This window comes from Mirounga leonina, unplaced genomic scaffold (assembly GCF_011800145.1).
Source record: "Mirounga leonina isolate KUSES-001 unplaced genomic scaffold, KU_Mleo_1.0 Mir_165, whole genome shotgun sequence".
NCBI lineage: Eukaryota > Metazoa > Chordata > Mammalia > Carnivora > Phocidae > Mirounga > Mirounga leonina.
Genome location: NW_023270415.1, coordinates 66,334,107 through 66,351,829, shown reverse-complemented (window position 1 = coordinate 66,351,829; position 17,723 = coordinate 66,334,107). Strand labels below are relative to the sequence as shown.

Here is a 17,723-nt window from a genome sequence, read left to right as displayed (position 1 = left end):
GCCCAGAGGAAACCAGTGTAGACCCACCTGCTTTAATCCTCACAACATCCACTAGGAAGTAGTATTTTCTAGAGCTCTGGAAGGAAAGCCCTTCCCCCAACTTGTAAGTAGAAAGCATTGGTGCAAAGTCTAGGGCTTCCTGACCACAAAGCTGGAAAACGTTCCTCCCCACTGACACCCCTCACAAAGGTTAGATCATGAGCCTCACACAGCCATGCCTGTGTGCTGTTTTCTCGTGTGTTTGTTCCCCACCCAAGTTGGCCTTGTGCCCAGCGCTTCGGCAGTCACTCCAGATGTGCCAGATTTCACTTCTCCTCCTCATCCCTCTTTCCTCACACCCTTCCTTCACCTTGGGGACTTGCTCTCTTGGCTGCGGGACCATGGGTCACCTTGGAACAAGAGAGCTGCCCCGTGTCAATCTTTCCTTGCACACGTGCTTTGAAGTCTGAACACCTGCATCCCCAGAGACACGGGTATTTGCAACAAGCCCCTGTTTTTTCCTGTGCTGGGTTCTGCTGCACATCAGTCATGGGCTGCGGGAAGAAGGCAGGCGGGCTTCCCTGGTTACCTTTGTGGTCTGGCAGTGAGAAAGGAACGTGACCTTGGCAAAGGGGTCTGAGAGTCCACTGCTATCGGCTGCAAGGAGGCCCCGGGCTTGGTACATGTGTGCTCTCAGCTGAAAGACATGCCGGGCTGTGGACAAAGAGTGGAAAGGGACAGGCATCAGTGGGCTTTTCCCAACAGGGAGTGGCAAGAGGTGTCTGTGTGTCTTGTGCATCTGTGGCTGGCTGGAGGCAAAGACGAGGAGAATCGCCAGCCTCTGAGACTGAAGGGGAAGCAGTTAAGAAGGTGGGGGGATACTTCGGAGCCATGCATTCTCCTTGGCGCCCTTACCACACCGTGGGTTTTAATCTTCATAACAACCCTGTGATTATAGATCTAATTATCCCCATATATGTATGAGGCAAATGGCTACAGAAGTCTCCCAAGTTTGCAGAGCTATCAAATGCCAGAGCCTGGATTTTTACTCCTGTCAGATTCCCAACTCACCTTCTCTTTCCAAAATACCACGTTTTATGTTTTTGTAATTTTCCTTGTTTCCACTGGCACATACACTCACGTGTGTGTGTGTGTGTGTGTGTGTGTGTAAGAAAGGGGCCGCCCCACTAATAGCTTCTGCTTCGGTAAGCTCTTGAGTCAGCCACTCAGCCATTCTTCCATTCAGCCAGCCAGTGTCACCTTGAGTGCCTACCGTGTACCAGGTCGTCTGGTCTAAGGATTCTGAAGTGGCTAGGACAGCCTCTGCCCTTTGGGAACTCCAGGGAGGGGGCAGAAGATAAGACAAGCACCTGCACCCCAGTGACAGGAGGCCAGGGACCAGCAGCCTGTGAGAAATACAGGCAGAGGACATGGACGTGAAAGGCAGGGGTGAGCACATCTGTTGACAGGACGGGAGCAGAGAGAGGGCTGCAGGTGAGGGCAAACCAGGGTTCAGTGGGGGGGGGGGGAGATCCCAAGTAAGAGGTGACTTACATATTCCTGGGTTCGTGGGACTTTGTAAGGCCCCTCTTATTTTTTATGTCCGCTTGCTCCTCTTTATCCCTTTCCCCATTCCTGTTCCCTGTCTCCCCCAGAGGCTACACTACACCACATTCAGGGTACCCGTGTTTTGCACTGATGTGTGGACTGGCAGACAGGAACTCTCACATACCAGTTTGACTAGCTCTACTTAGTTCAATTAAGGGTGCAAATACTGCCCCCCGACCCCTGCCATGCCACTCCTAGGCTTAGGTCACACAGGTCTCTACGTGGACTCATACAAAGTCACTACCCCTCTCTGTGCCTTTGTTTACTTGCCTATAAAATGGGGGCAATAATAGTTCTTCATAGAGTTGACGTAGGAGATCTAAGGACTAAGAATGGTGCCTGACACATGGGAAGAAGTGGTGTGAAAATGCTGGTGTGGCTGTTACTACTGCTCATTGTAATGTGACCTGTGATGGTGGCAGCTGGGGGCCACCTGGGCATCCCTTAGAGCCCCTAACTACGGCCGTGTAGGCAGTACACCACACAACTCTAGGGGGCGCCATTTATTTAGTCAAGGTTTTTCTTTTTCTGAAACCCCTTAGCAGCTCCGTCCCTAGACTAATAAAGTCAGCTTCCTCTTCGCTCTCACAATTTGGTGGCCCACCTCTTGTGCTAAAGATCACTTTCCACTTGTGGTTAGTAGAGACAAGTCTGATTGCCCCCACTGGAGAGCCAGATGACCCCTCTCTCATCTCTGCATCCCCCACTAGTTTTCCCACCATGCCTGCCATATGTAGGTGCAAATTCATTACTGGTTGGATGGATATTTTCTGAAGCACAAAATGGGTGAAGAAACAAAATTTTCCAGTGGGTGTGGAAGGCAGCCAAAGCCATCAAAGTCAGTGCATAGCAGAGAAAGTTTATTAGGTCATTCCATGAAAATAACACACTGCAGAGGATCAGAAAGCTTTGGGAAAAAATCTTCCCTCTCCTTTGAATTGTTAGTAGCTGGGCCAGCAAATATGTCCAGGTATCTCAGATCTCTAGAGATAGTATCTACAGAAATAACAAGATAACTCGATGTGGGTGTCTTTCACTCAAAGATGAAAACTCTTTAAAGGCAGGATGGAAAGCTGGGAAAATAAAGCAGGGTTTGGAGAAGTTGACTTCAGCGTTCACTAGCTATGGGATCTTGGGAAATTTCTAAGCATTTCTGATACATCCTTTCTCCCTCTGTAAAATGAAGAAACTACCCGGGGCTGATGTGACAATATAAATACAATCTAATGTTTAAAGTAGAGGGCACCATGCTTGGCTCCTGGTAGGGGCTATGCATTTTCCAAAAAGACAGGGCTGAACTTTCCTCACTCTTGTGCATTACCACTGGGCACAGCAACCATGAGCTGAACCACTGGATAAATATCCCCAGAACCTTGTCTTCTCTAACTATTGAGCCACTTAGATTCCACTGGTAGTCAAGGTTAACCCACATCAGAGGAGCGTTGTGTAACACAGAAAACCTGGATTTGTGGACAGTTCTCCTGTGCTTCTAACACTGGCTCAGTGCAAAACTTATCTTCAGCTGAAACAAAGGTAAAACTGCAGTCTGTCTGAATTCGGCAGCGAAGATCCTGCAAATTGAAGCCATTTGGAAACAGAATGCAAATTGCAACCGTAAGCCATTAATATTTTTAATAAAATCCTAAGTTATATGAACATGTCAATAATGGCACTCAGAGAAAATATCTATATAGAAGAGAGGATTACATAATGCATGCTGAATTCCTAAAAGCGACCATGTCAAGAACCAAGCTGAGGAAACACAAGTGACCCCAACGATACCCAGTTCCCACTGGGTCGTTACTGGTAAATGTAAATGCCTGCCATGTACAGGTCAAAACCCTAGCGCCACATGTCATATCAGAGCAAGAACTTACTGATGTGTTTTTAAAAAGCATCTTCTGCTTCTAATGCAAACTCAGTCTATATAATCTGCCTACAAAGAAACTCAAACTGCATCCTCTCCATTAGCAGAAAAATATAAACCTTTACTCCAAATGTATTTAACAATTTCACTTTGTTTTGTTGAGATGGGACATTGGAAAGTAAGGAAGAAAATTTAGAAAACTATATGTATTTTTTTTAAAGATTTTATGTATTTATTTGACAGAGAGAGAGACAGCAAGAGAGGGAACACAAGCAGGGGGACTGGGAGAGGGAGAAGCAGGCTTCCCACTGAACAGGAGCCCGATGCGGGGCTCAATCCCAGGACCCTGGGATCATGACCTGAGCCAAAGGCAGACGCTTAATGACTGAGCCACCCAGGCGCCCCAAGAAACTATATTTTTAAAAGGCTTATAAGTTGATCCTAAAATAATGTGCAAACAACTCATGCATGCCACCCTCCTCACTGTTTTATCAGAAGTCCACTGGAGACACCTAATGACCCTCTTTGCCCAGTGGGCCTCATACCTTGGTAGAGCAGGTTGGCTGGGGGTTGATCGGCGCAGGCCACTTCGGAGGACATTTCTGCTTCATAGCCTACTGGCAAGTTGTCCAACATGGCACTGGAGTGTCTGGTGGAGCCCAGCCACAGGTACACATCAACTTTCGCTTGCACTGACCAACCAGCCGGCTGTTTTCCAGGAAGCTGGGGAAAGGTTACAAGGAAGACCACTTCATTAGTAGGAGCCTCACTCTTTGAGAAAAGAGGTCCTCTGCGGATCTGGGGACACATCCAGGGCAGGTATTCGGGGAACAGCTCTCAGGACCTAATCTTATATCAAAATGAGACTAACGACCCCCCACTTGCCACCCTGCACCATTCCAGAGGAGTATCCAGGTTTAGCGGGGCCTGAAGCTTAAATAGGCAATTCTGAGCCCTGGATCATTTAAATCTACCGGAAAGGTATGATTATTGCCCCTGTTTTATGTAGAGGAAACTCAGGCTCAGAGGGGTTCAAGAAGTTCCCTAAGATCACTCAGCTTTCAAGTGACAGAGCCGGCACCAAAACCCAGGGGAGATAGTTGCAGAGCTAGATGCCGGGCTCTGTACCCCCACAGCCTGCCTCTTCCCACGCTGAGTTAAACCTCCCTTTCCAGAACTGCCAAGCACCTGGAAGCCCAACCACAGCTCCCACCTCTTTGCTTCATTCAGAAGGACTCGAGTGCTTCTTCCATAGGTCAGGCCTCCATGTGCTTGAAGGGACCCACCTGCCCTACTGTGCCCTTCCCTCCTGGCTAAGCATCTCTAGTCCCTTCATCCCTTCCTCACGCAGCATGGTTTCAAGTTCCCTTTCTACCCTGCCTCCTCTCCTTTGATTTTTTGGTTTTGTTTTCTTTACAGATTTTATTTATTTATTTGAGAGAGAGAGAGAAAGTGTGTGTGTGAGAGAGAGAGAGAGCACAAGCACGCGTAGCAGCAGGCAGAGGGAGAAGCAGACTCCTTGCTGAGCTGGGAGCCTGATGCGGGGCTCGATCCCAGGACCCCAGGATCATGACCTGCAGGGCAGAGGGAGAAGCAGGCTCCTGATGCGGGGCTCGATCCCAGGACCCCAGGATCATGACCTGAGCTGAAGACAGACGCTTAATGACTGAGCCACCCAGGCCGCCCCCATTCTCTCCTTTGAATGTATTTGGATTTGGATTTCTATTTATGTTTGTTAGAATCGGTGTGTTTATGTACGTCTTAGTGTAAGTGGTATGAGTGTGTGCATATATAGATGCAAGCGTTCTCAAGATACGGACGATATAACTCAATGCAGTGTGGCTTCTTTATTTCTTAGTCACCAGGATTAGAGGACTCCTTCCCCCAGCTAAGGAATCCCAAACCCCAGACTTGGCTGTGTTCAGGATTGCTGGCAAGACCTTCATTCTGAGAATAGTTACCTCTCCAGAATTTGTTGACGCGGCTAAGTGTCTCTTAGTGTTTTTTTACGGATTTCCCGTCAATATTTTCCCCTTCCTTCCACGCCCCTTCTTTTCCAGAGAGAATCACAAAATCCTACATGAAAGGCTACAGCTTGCTCTGATGCTTCCCAAGGCACCCGTGGAGAGCATCTAAATCCAAAATTGAGCATGGTTATTTACCTTTCTATCTTGCACTGTGGGTCCTTTAAATGGATTTTCAGCCACTCAGTTCAGCACCTGCCTGAAGTGCCATTAGGCCTTACTGAGGCAGTGGGGTCAGGAGGGCATTACCCCCTTCATTAGCTCACATCTAGACAAGGAGGCTGACTTTAATTCATTTATTCAAGTGCAAAGTCAAGGGTAAGAGAGAAAAGGCTAAGGGAGCAGAGAAGTAGTAGCAGGGGTTTCCATCTTTTCTTTATGAGTCAAATATTTCGCTGGGCTTTAAATGGGCACTTCAAGAGTTGGACCAGTGGAGAAGGCATCCCAGGAAGAGGGAAGGCTTGAACGGAGACACAGGGGCAGGAACTAACAGTGCTAACAGAGACTCACACTGAGTGAGTGCTTATTCCGTGCCACGAAGGGATTTGCCAAAAGCTTTCAGAGAAGAAAGAGAATGACACAGACAAGGATGAGGAATCCTGCTCATTATGTGGACAAGAGATGGTAATTCACACATACTGTGCTGAACTTGGTCAGCAGGTACTAGAAAGAGAGGATGTGCTTGCCTTGTAGAGGTTTCAGTCTGTGGCGGGACCCAGCCACCACTTTGTGCTGCATCCTAGGGAAAGCTGGATTGAAAGTTGGGGTCCAGAGAAGTGACTGGACTCAAGAGGAGGGGCTCCCTGGAGTCCAGCTGGGGTGGACTCACAGGGAGCTGAGTGGGGGACTTCACAGGAGTGGAGAGAAATGAAGGTGGAGTACCACCTCCCCGCTGGGCTCTGAGTGCATCCAGCTCCTTCCACACATACTTTCCTTTTGGCCATGAATGTCCTTTCCCACCCTATGGCCACTAAGGATATGGTGGGGATGAGACCCAAGCAGGAGAGCTCTGTTCTTTTGGAGGGTGGACTGGGCTGAGCTCAGCAAATTTTGTTCCAGTGATTCCTTCCTGTTCACTCTAGCATTATGAGTATATTAAAATTAGAAAACAAGAAAGATCATGGAACCAGGGACCATGATTTACTATTACAATTTACTATTTATTTGGCCATGTGGCTTCAGATGAGGCACTTTGATTTCCTCTAGATTAATATTCCCCAAACCGGGCCCCTAGTAAAAGGAGTTTCCTAAATTTGTAAATAACTATTCTAGATGAATAACGTTGGCAAGCGTGGTTTGTAAAGGTTGGAGATGTTTCCTGACTGCAGAACTTCTGGGAGCCCTCTACTGGCTAATGGGCACCTTGAGACCCTGCGGGAGGGGGCACCTGCAACCTCCCAGATGGGTTTGAACATGGAAGCTCACAGGGCCACTGAAAGCCCAGCTGTCCCACAGCATAAACTTTGAGGAAACTCCAGCCTGGAGATTTGGGAGGTTTGCATTCTCTGCTCTGTCTTCCTGCACTTTTAATTTTCAGCTAAGAAACCAGAGCGAGTGGTAGGTGGGTGAACATTTTGTCTCCCCGGTGCCACTCCTGCTTTTTTCAGACTCACCATTTCAGTGAAGGGAAAGGGACATAAAGAGAGGTGGAGAGAGGGAAGGAAAAGCAAGGGTAACAATCAAAACTGGACTGAAAACAGTTTTGCTGAATCATCTAATTAAGATGTTTCATCAAGTCAGTGCAATTGAATTCAACAAAATTTAAAAAGCTATCACCCAAAGTAATCCTGATGGCAAAAGGAAAATACAGACAGACATAAGCCAAGGCCAGGGGCAGAGGTCCTGAATTCTCAGTTATGTCCGTCCTCGGGCTTCACGTTACAGCTGTTCTTTGTTCTAATTTTAAATAAAGTCAGCATACATCCAAATATTTAGCAGAGAGGAACTTTACACTGAGTTTCTAGTATTTTTAGTGCAGAGCCTTCTGAAATGATTTGCCATTTTTAAGACAAATATTTCTCGTGACCCCAGAATTCCTTGGATGGAGAAAGCTGAAGAGAAACCCTGACATTTGTGGTAAATAGCTAGAGGGAATTTTTTTCCTTTTTTTTCTTTTCAGTTACAGCTTTACAGGGATCAGTTTAAGAATCACATTACACACATGGTAGAAAACAATAGACAGAGCCACAGACACTTCACCAGATATGAAGGGGCACACAATTCCAGAAATGGCCTCTAGATGTTGGATGCCCATTTGTTTGAATACCAATATTTATTGAGTGATTACTCTGGATGATGTCCGCTCTGTTTGCTTTATGGGCAGTTACGCGCTTAACCCTCAGCATCATCGCCATTTGATGGAGGAAGAATAGGAAACACAGAGATGTTAAGTAACTTGCCCAAGGTCACACAGCTTGTAAATATTAGTCCCAGAATTCTGTAATAGGTTAAACTGTGTTCCCCTAAAATTCACACATTGAAGTCCTAACCCCCACTACCTTAGAATATGACCTTGTTTGGAAATAGGGTCATGGCAGATACAGTTAACATGAAGTCAAACTGGAGTATGGTTCTTACAAAAAGGACTTCATGTGAAGAGACACACCCTAGGGAGAACACAGTGTAGAGTTTGGAGTTATGCTCCCACAAGCCAAGGAACTACCAGAAGCTAGAACAGGTGCTTCCCTAGCACCTTCGAGAGAGAGTGGCTCTGCCAATACCTTAATCTCAGAATTATAAGATAATACATTTCTGTTGTTTAAGCCACTTGGTGGCCCTTTGTTATAGCAGCCCTGATAAACCAATACAAATTCCCACCCAGATTCACCTCGTTTCAAAGCCCAAGCATTAAACCAATATCCCCTACTGCCTCTTCTGTGTCCAACATTTAGTGATCACATCTAATGTAGACTCTAATATTTGGATGGCACTTAGAGGCTATCTAATCTAGCTGCCCACTGCCATATTTATATCAAGGGGACAGAGAACAAATATGGACCTCCATATAGGGAGCTATTTCCCTGTCATAGCTATCATGGAGCCTGGTTCTATCCTCTGGAAACACACACACACACACACACACACACACTCATCATCCATGTGTTAGCCCTACAAACACTTAAAATCTCTATCATGCTGTCAAGCCTTCTCAGTTAAGCATTGTTATCTCTTCACCCATTCTTCATATGGCATGGTTAATGCGGCTTCTCACCGCACCCCACCCTGAGGCAGTAGAACATAATTATGTTACAGCAAGAAATCAGAACTACAATTGCCAGGAAAGTCGACAATGAGTTGGGAAGAGTTAATCAGTCAAATTACACTTTCTTGTCAGGTACTGGTGAGTGGTGAGCTTCTGGACCACTCCTTCTCCAGATTTGCTCGAGTCTACTTCTGAGATACAAATTTGTAGTAGAGGTAAAATACCCAGGGTCTCCAAGAAAGGCTCAAATTTTGATTTAGAGTCAGCAGCAGCATCCATCTGGAGATTGTATCTATGATTGTCCATTCGTGAGGCATTAGGGGAGGCATCAGGTGACCTGTCCTCATGAAGGGTCCATGGACCCAAGATGAAATTTCACAGTTGAAGGCCACCAGGGAATCCTAAGCTACCAGTTCTGTGAAATACAAACCTTTTCTCTTGTAATTTATTTTTAAAATATGGATGAACTCACATGAAAAAGTGCCATGAACAAATTACACAAGAGAAAAGGTAGAGAGAAAACTAATAGAAAAATGTTTCTTTCTCCTAGTAATCAAAGAAATAAAAATTAAAGCAATCTTGAGGTACACCCCCTAGATTATGTGTCTGTTGACATAGCAATTGGAAAACTGGAAAATATTCAGCCTCAGGATGGTCTACCAAATCACAGTTTGAATCAAGAGGGGGCTAGGTGTTTCAGCTGCCTGTCCTCAGATCTTTGAAAGTTTTGGGGAAGAGTCAGAGATATGGACACATGCTAGAAATGCTGAGAGACTCGGGAAAAACAGAGGTGTCCTGTGTTTGAGTCACAAATAGTGCAGACTTACTTTGAGGAAATGAGTTTTGATCTTCCCACAGTGTTTGCCCATCTGCTCCCTGATGGGGGAATAGAGCAGGTCTTTGGAGGCAATGCGGACATATGCCACTTTCCTGTTGTTGCTAAGCATCCAGATGAAGACGTCGGGGATGGTATGCTGTGGCTGTGGGAATGGAGGGGAATGGCTTTGGTGGGTTGGTGCTTAACAGATACCCTTCCAGAGTTCTCCTATCCTGAAACAGTCCCCCTCTGTAAAACAAATTCTGTGACTTAAACCGTCTAGCCACTTAAACATCTATGCAAGCAAGCAAGTTAAGTGCAGCTTCTTTGAGAAAACCTATGTCCTGACTTACAAGTACAGGTAAACCCCATATGCCCAACTGTGCTCTTGTGCTTTAAGGATGTGCAAGTTGGACCCATGATTTGGCATCTCTGGTGGTCTACTTATCTACGTCTAAGGAATAAAACATCTTCCCCTTTGTTTTTGCTTTTTTGTAATCATGTAATAACAATTCATCCTCAATCATTGGTCCCCCTAAAAGCCAGGTAACATTCCAGAATATTCAAATGAAAAAGCAAAAACAAAAATCCATGAATGTCTTTGAAAGTCTTTCTATTTGCTCTTAAGGAAGGAAAAACAATTCTACAAGGGACTTTTGACCTAAAATATGGTTGCTAAGTATTTTAGCTCCATTTTAGGTGGTTTCTCAGGAGAAACTCGACTAAATTGCACATAAAATTTTACTTTAAAATTGAGCTCATCGAGATAGGAATTGCAGAATTCCCTGCCAAGAGGCCCATTATGTTGTGAGTGTTTGAAATGCACATTTCTGAGCCAAAGTAGCTACCAAATCAAAAGGGAGGTACACTGTCATAAACTATGCTTTGGCTTTCTTGGGCTCGGTGTTCTGTCTTTCCAACCCTATAATCCTCTGGTGTCATTTGTTCCCAAAGAGAGCATCCCCTCTCTCTTGATATGGAAACAGAAGTATCAGTAAGGAGGTTTTCCTAGCCAGAGGGTCAGTCAGTCACAGACCTGAAGTCCTGATGCTTGGTTTAAACCTTCTGGGTGCTTAATAAAATTCCTGCATTTACTAACCTAACTTCCTGTCTCACTGCTTATTTTGTCCCCAGGGAATGATAGATTTGCAACAAGAAATACAACTTTTGAGATTGACAGAAGGAGTAGGTCTGTACCTCTCCTTGAAATCTTCACTCACAAAACCTGGTATCTGACCAAAGCAAATATGAGGAGCTTTTTAGATCATTCTAGAAGTCACAAAAGATTTCAACTTTAAAATGAGATGCTGTTTTGACTTTTGCTGGATATGAGTTTAAACCCTCTTACAGTTGAAAACTTATCAAAGGTCCCATACTTCTTTTGACTTTTCTTGATTCCATTAAGGAACATGCTTTTTATTTCTGCTGAATACCCAGGCTTCATTTAAAAATCAATGAAGCTGTACATTTTTGGCTTAGTATAAAAATCTCTGTTCTCACCCCTAAACTAATTGTGCCTGCTCAGCTCAGCAGGGCTTGGAAGAAAGCACTGGTCTCCATCTTGCATCCTCACCAAACATTCAAACCTCACTAGGAATACAATTGGTCTAATCTCCCAAAGGAAGTTTGCCTTTAGAGTTATTACCTCATCGACAAGGAAGCGGATTTTTTCCACAAAGTTTTCTGCTTCATGGATCATTTCATCAAGAGATAACTTTTTCTTCTGCTGCTGAATGATCCCCTTGGCCTCCCTGGCCATTGCTTCCTGAAACAAGACAAGAGTCAGTGTAGATCTTTCTAGATATCTGGACAACAAGTACTATCCTGTTGCTGGAGAATCCTGAAGGTGCTTGTAAGTTCCACACTGAGCCAGTCATGAGGCTGGTTCAGGGCCTGCCAGTGTGCATGCTGCCCATTTAATAAAAGTTTCATAGGCATATGGAGGCAGCGAATATCATCTCACCTTTGTTTGACAGAAGAGAAGTCAAGGCCCAGAGAAGTCAGAGGTCTGTCAAGGTCCCAGAACTCTATTAGCCAGGACCCAAATCCAGGCCCTCTCATACAAAAGTAACTAAAATGCATTGAGTTCTTACTCTGTGCCAGGCAACATTCTAGCTGTGGAATGAGTCCTCATTGCTCCTCACAGCAGCTTTACAGGGTGGGTACCATAGCCGAGGAGGGAGAGTAATGCTGGACAGAGAGGCCGAGCTGGAGCGGAGCCCCAGTGGAGTCCAGAACCCACGTCCTTCGTCACTGCTCTCACTACCTCTCCTAGAGGCTTGGGGGATGCTTCCAGACCAAACCAGCATTATTTGAGAAATGCTGCCAGGGAGCTCAGCCTGAGTGTTTGGAACATCCAAAACTGTTTATTTGAATTCATTCATTCAGCCACATTTTTGTGCTCAGGAAATCCCCAAACACTTTCCAGTGATTTCTGAGACACTGCCTAAGTGCGCCTGGCCTCTTCTCTGTTTCATCTTGTATTGCTTCATACGCTGGGCCCCCTGCACACGGGTCCTCAAGGGGGTCCAAAATACGCCATGCTCAGTCCATCCTCAAGACCAGTGTGGGGGGGCTTTCCTCTTGCTCAAATGTCCTTCTTGGACTCTGCATGGCTCATTTCTTCTGAAGCCTCAGCTTAAACATCACCACTGCCTCATGTCCCCCACGTTCTCCTGATCACCGTGGCCTTACAAAGTTTCCTTCATAATCATAACCTATAATCATTTTTGTTTATTTGTTGTTTACCTTTCTATCTTCTGTCTACTGCACTAAAATATAAACTTCCACTGGTCAGGGACCTCCTCTGGCTTGTTTTTACTTTGTTCTTACTTATTCTCAGTGTCTGGCAGAGTTCCTGGCACATAGCAGGTGTTAAATAAATGTTTGTAGAGGGGCGCCTGGGTGGCTCAGTCGTTAAGCGTCTGCCTTCGGCTCAGGTTGTGATCCCAGGGTCCTGGGATCGAGCCCCACATCGGGCTCCCTGCATTGCGGGGAAGCCTGCTTCTCCCTCTCCTACTCCCCCTGCTTGTGTTCCCTCTCTCGCTATGTCTGTCAAATAAATAAATAAAATCTTTAAAAAAATAAATAAATAAATGTTTGTAGAATGAATAAGCCAGTCAATCAATAAATTCCTCAGGGGCGGGTACCAAGTCCTTATAGCTTTGTGTTCCCAGCACCTAGCACAGGGCCTGGGCCATAGAAAGCCTTATGTTCGTGCTGACAGGGGGGACTGAATACCTGCTATGGACCAGGTACTATTCTAGGAGCCAAGGCCTAGGACAGGGGAAGAAAACACAGGCTTCCTCTTCCTGAGACTCTGACAGTTTGGTGAGCTGAAAGCAATATATGTGCAAAATATCAGGGGGCCAGAGAGAGACAGAGCTAGGTTTTACAGATGATATGACATTTGAGCTGAGTTTTAAACAATGAACAGAATTCATCAGGTGATGTCATATGGTTTCACTCATATGTGGAACATAAGGAATAGTGCAGAGGACACTAGGGGTTGGGGGTGGAAACTGAATGGGAAGAAATCAGAGAGGGAGACAAACCATATGAGACTCTTGACTCCGGGAAACAAACTGAGGGTTGCAGAAAGGGAGGTGGGTGGGGGGATGGGGTAACTGGGTGATGGGCATTAAAGAAGGCATGTGATATGTTGAGCACTAGGTGATATACTCAACTAATCAATCATTGAACATTATATCAAAAACTAATGATGTACTATACCTTGGCTAATTGAGTTTGAAAAATAAAATAAAATAAATAAAATCTTAAAAAAGAAGAAGAGGAGGAGGAGGAAGAGGAAGAAGAAGAAGAAAGAAAGAAGAAAGAAGAAAGAAGAAAGAAGAAAGAAGAAGAAGAAGAAGAAGAAGAAGAAGAAGAAGAAGAAGAAAAAGGATAGTCCAGACAAAGGAACCAATTGCAGATGCAGGGTATGTAGGACTGACAGATGTCAGCGATTTTTGAAGCAATGGCAATTTAATCAGGTTTGTGTTTTAGAAAGACCATTCTGGTTGTGGTATGGAAGATGGGTTGAAGAAAGCCTACTGCAATAGACTGGGCTAAGGAAGTCAGTTTAGACAGCGATTCTGCAGATGAAGAGGTGGAGCATGTTCCAGAGTCTTTAAGGGGAGGAATCAATGGGCCTACAGTCGAATTGATTGTCGAGGGTTAGGAATAAAGATTCAAAGTTGAGTCCAGGCTTCTGGTTGGAGCAACAAGTGTAGCTGGTGGTGCTAATACAGAATGTGGGACAAGGTTAGATTGGAAGCTGATGGGTTTAATAGGATGGGTTGAGTTGGAGGTGCTTTGAGACAAGCAGGTGATGTGTCCCCTAGGAAGGTGGAAATAGAGGTCCAGAGATGAGGAGGGAGAGGTGGGCCACTACAAGATATCAAACTCATGGACTCGTTCAGGCCAAGGACTATTGGATGATAAGAAGAAAATAGAGCTCTGTGGGCAGTATGTGTAGAGGATGGACATTGCAGAGACAGGGAAGAGCAGTCAGAGGTGCTAAAGAAGAAATGGGGTAGGAGGAAGATCTTCTATATAGTGAAAATTTGGCCTCCCTTGGAGTCCAGAGGAGGAGTACACAAACCTTTGTTTATTATTCTGGAAAGAAAGGTAAACCAATTTAGAGACTTGGGTTTTAGTGTATAGACTACGATTAATTAGCTGTGACCTTTAAAAAATCATTTAATCTCTCTGGGACCCCCTCACATCTTATATATGTCCCTGACCAGTCAAACACTGAGTAATTTTTCTTTACAGGATTATCATGGCCTCGTTCAAAACGCCCCTTGGTACCACTGCTGGAACTGAAGTTTCAAGGTGAGATAATCCAGGGTCTGACTTGGTCTGGCATTTCTCAGCCATCACTCATGCGACAGGGACTGAGGATCTGTGAGGCATGCAGCATTACGGACATAGCGCTCCTGCCCTGTTGTCAAGAAGGCTTACAACTCTTCACATGATTCTTAATGGAAGGAAACCGAAGAGGGGAAGAACAGGTTTTTTGGGGGTGGGTGGGAGGGGTTTCCTCCATTTGTAAGACAAAAGGTCAAGTCAAAGAGCCTTTGACAAAATACAGATGTCAAGGCAAGGGAGAAATCCATCAGAATAGGATGTAGGACTGGTGGGCTTCTAAATCATTCTTATAAATGGTCAATAAATGCTAGTTCCCTTCCAACTTATGCACTTCTCACTCATGCTTCTACATCATGCAAATGTATAACCTTTAGAACCTTATCCTCATCTGGTCTACGACCTATGCCTCATCTGTGAGGTTTATTTTTAAAGCACATGTTTTAATTCTGTTCAAAGTATAGATTTTCACATACCAGCTCCTGCCAACAGAGCGTAAGTCGTTTCTTATCTAAGGTGGTTTGGTTCAACATCTTGGGTTTCTTCTCTGCTTCAGAGATAAAGACACTATAAGAGAAGAATAACAATTTTGAAACCTACTTAGTGAAAATCCATTTATGTAATTCCAGAGATTTGCAAAAATACTTTCTGCAATACAATAGGAAAGTTGATGAAGGCACAGACCCAAGATTTCTCATTTAGAATTAAGCAGTGGTATGCTAACTTTTCTAAGAGACAAAATGAGGATTGGAAATGATGCCCAGACCTCACATTAGTTTGGGGGAATAGATGCTTGTTTTCCTACTTTCTTTCATGTATATATCCATTATGATTGCTATCCAAGGTCATAACAAACACAAAATAATGCCGTTTTCCATCATCTTACACATTTAACACATACCAAGAGTTTCCTGAAAAGTTGTATGTAAAAAATATTTTAGACTCAATACTGGGATATGTCCTCACATGTTAAAAACTATACAAAAGACTGAATAGTAACATTTTGAGGGATGATGTTAAAAATGTGCTCAATAAAATGGTAGAGGTTATAAATGCAATTGAAGAAGAAATAAAATGGCTTTAAAACTTGGGGAAATAAGATATTGTCCTCATTAGCGATAACAAATGCAAATGAAAATCAATACCATCTTCACTTACTAAAAATTGGATAATATTCCAGGATGGTGGGGGAAGTAGTCACTCTTCTCCAATAATTGTTATAATGTTTAAGAGAAAATTTGATAGCACTTGTCAAAATTGAAATGTCCGTATAATTTGATCCAAAAATTAAACTAGAATTCTGTTCTTCAAAAACAACTAAAAAATTGTGCAAGATGTTCACACAGTAATGCTTATCATAACATTGTTTATAGCAGGAAAATAAGTAGAAACAACTAATATATCAGGGACCAATGAAATATGTGATATATATCACACAGTTAAATATTGAGGACTATCGTAATACTACTATAGAAATATGCCAGCAATCGGTTGTAGAGTGAAAAAAACAATGTGCTAAACAAAGTGTGCATCATTTGTGAAAAAATACAGTATTTTTAGGAACGTGTGGGTTTGCAAACGCACAGGAAAAAAATCTAGGAGGACAAATCACACTTGTCTCTGGAGAGTGGGATTGGAGAGAGAATTGAGAACACTTTTTCTTCATACATTTCTATACTTTTTTTGGTAAGATGAGCAGTAACACTATGATTTAGAAAATCAAGGAGAAACAAAAGGAAACAAGGAAACAAAAGGGGAAGTCTAAGATGCCACACCTCTCAGTGAGGGGTCCTATGTCAGCGCAATTAGAAACCTCACCAGAAATTCTCTGTGGACGTGCTAGTCAAGTTAAATGTTCTCTTAAGTTTTAAAAAGGATTCTGTTTTGAGGAAGGCATCTTGTTGCTACATGTCTACCTTTCTGCGAGCCACAAGAAATTCCATTCCACTCCCAGGACGGACCAGCTCAAGGAGACATGATGGACACTTCTGACTTCTGAGTTCTCTCTCCCTTTCTCACAGCAGGAGAAACCATTAATTTCCTCATCAGAATCAGAGTAAATTACCATGGCACCTGTTTCTGTTCATTCTTCATCTTTCAGACCCAACCTGCTGTGGCCTGTGGATGGCCTCCTCACCTTAACGTGGCAAGTGGCCTGTCTCTTCTCCAGGGGAGCAGGGGAGACCCGGAAGTCCAGCTGCTTAACCACAAATGGGTGTGTGTGGGGGAAACAGGAAGCCCACCTTGACCTCAGGTGCTTTCTCAAATGCAAGATTACCAAATATAAAACTAACAATTTGAACTCCATCTGACCCTCATAAATATGTGCTCAGTTGCTTGTAACTTGAAGAGAAAGGGGAATGATTATCACTCCAAGTAACCCCCTAATATAAAATATTACTGAGCTATAATTTGCCCACAAACAGTTTCTAAAAATATGAGATCATGAAGCTTTTCAAAGATGCTTAAAGAAAATTGCAGGTGGCACTTAGCTCGCAGCAAGAGTGGCACTGACACATACTGCTTCTATAATGAGAAATGAGAAAGAAAGATAGAAATAAATATATATATTTATTTGTTTGCTTCCCTTTTTTAAAGCAAAAATGTGGGGTAATTGAGAGATTAGGAAAGAGAACTTACAAAGCAGAACACCAGAATTTAGCTACTTAGCTACCCCTGTCTAATTTTTGCCTTACATCAAATAAATCTCTGCCCCTTCATCATTGCTTCCTTTATGACAAATTCTCATTTTTGTTCAAGTCTTGAACTAATTAATTTCAAGCATTAGTCCAGGTTACTTCCTTATGTGATAGGCAGCCCCTACAATGGCCCCCAGTGACCTCCTTCTCCTGCTCTTCTTGCCATTGGGTAATTCCCTCCCTTTGAATGTACAGTAGACCTAGTAACTTGCTCATAGTAGAGTATGTCAAGAGTGATGCAAACACTGAATCATGGAACACTACATCAAAAACTAATGGTGTACTGTATGGTGGATAACATAACATAATGGAAAAAAAGAAAGAGTGATGGAATATCACTTCCAAGATTAGATTATAAAAGACCATGACTTCCACCTTGCTGGCATGTTCTCTCTGACTCTTCTAGCTTGCTCATTCTGATGAAGTCAGCTGCCATGTCGTGAGAGGTAGCCCACATGGTAAAGAATTGAGGCTGACTTCCAACCAAGAGCCAGCAGGGAACTGAAAGTCCTCAATCCAACAGCCCGTGAAGAACTGAGTTCCACAAATAACCACGTGAGTGGTCTTGGCAGTGAATCCTGCCGACTGGGAGCCTCAAGGTAACTGCAGCCTCAGTCAATGCCTTGACCGTAGTCTCTGAGAGGCTCTTGGCAAAAGA

The 17,723-nt window shown here is 44.0% G+C and overlaps 1 protein-coding gene across 1 annotated transcript in view; it reads right to left on the bottom strand.

Annotated features, from left to right (window-relative positions):
* The window catches only part of FER1L6 (fer-1 like family member 6), a 112,646-nt gene that overhangs the window by 61,156 nt on the left and 33,767 nt on the right, over positions 1 to 17,723 (bottom strand). Inside the window, exons 15-19 of the mRNA XM_035011880.1 lie at positions 14,843 to 14,933; positions 11,143 to 11,262; positions 9,508 to 9,660; positions 4,000 to 4,177; positions 569 to 693 (exon numbers count right to left, since the gene is read on the bottom strand). Coding sequence (XP_034867771.1) covers positions 569 to 693; positions 4,000 to 4,177; positions 9,508 to 9,660; positions 11,143 to 11,262; positions 14,843 to 14,933 — 667 coding nt within the window. The remainder of the gene's footprint in view (positions 1 to 568; positions 694 to 3,999; positions 4,178 to 9,507; positions 9,661 to 11,142; positions 11,263 to 14,842; positions 14,934 to 17,723) is intronic.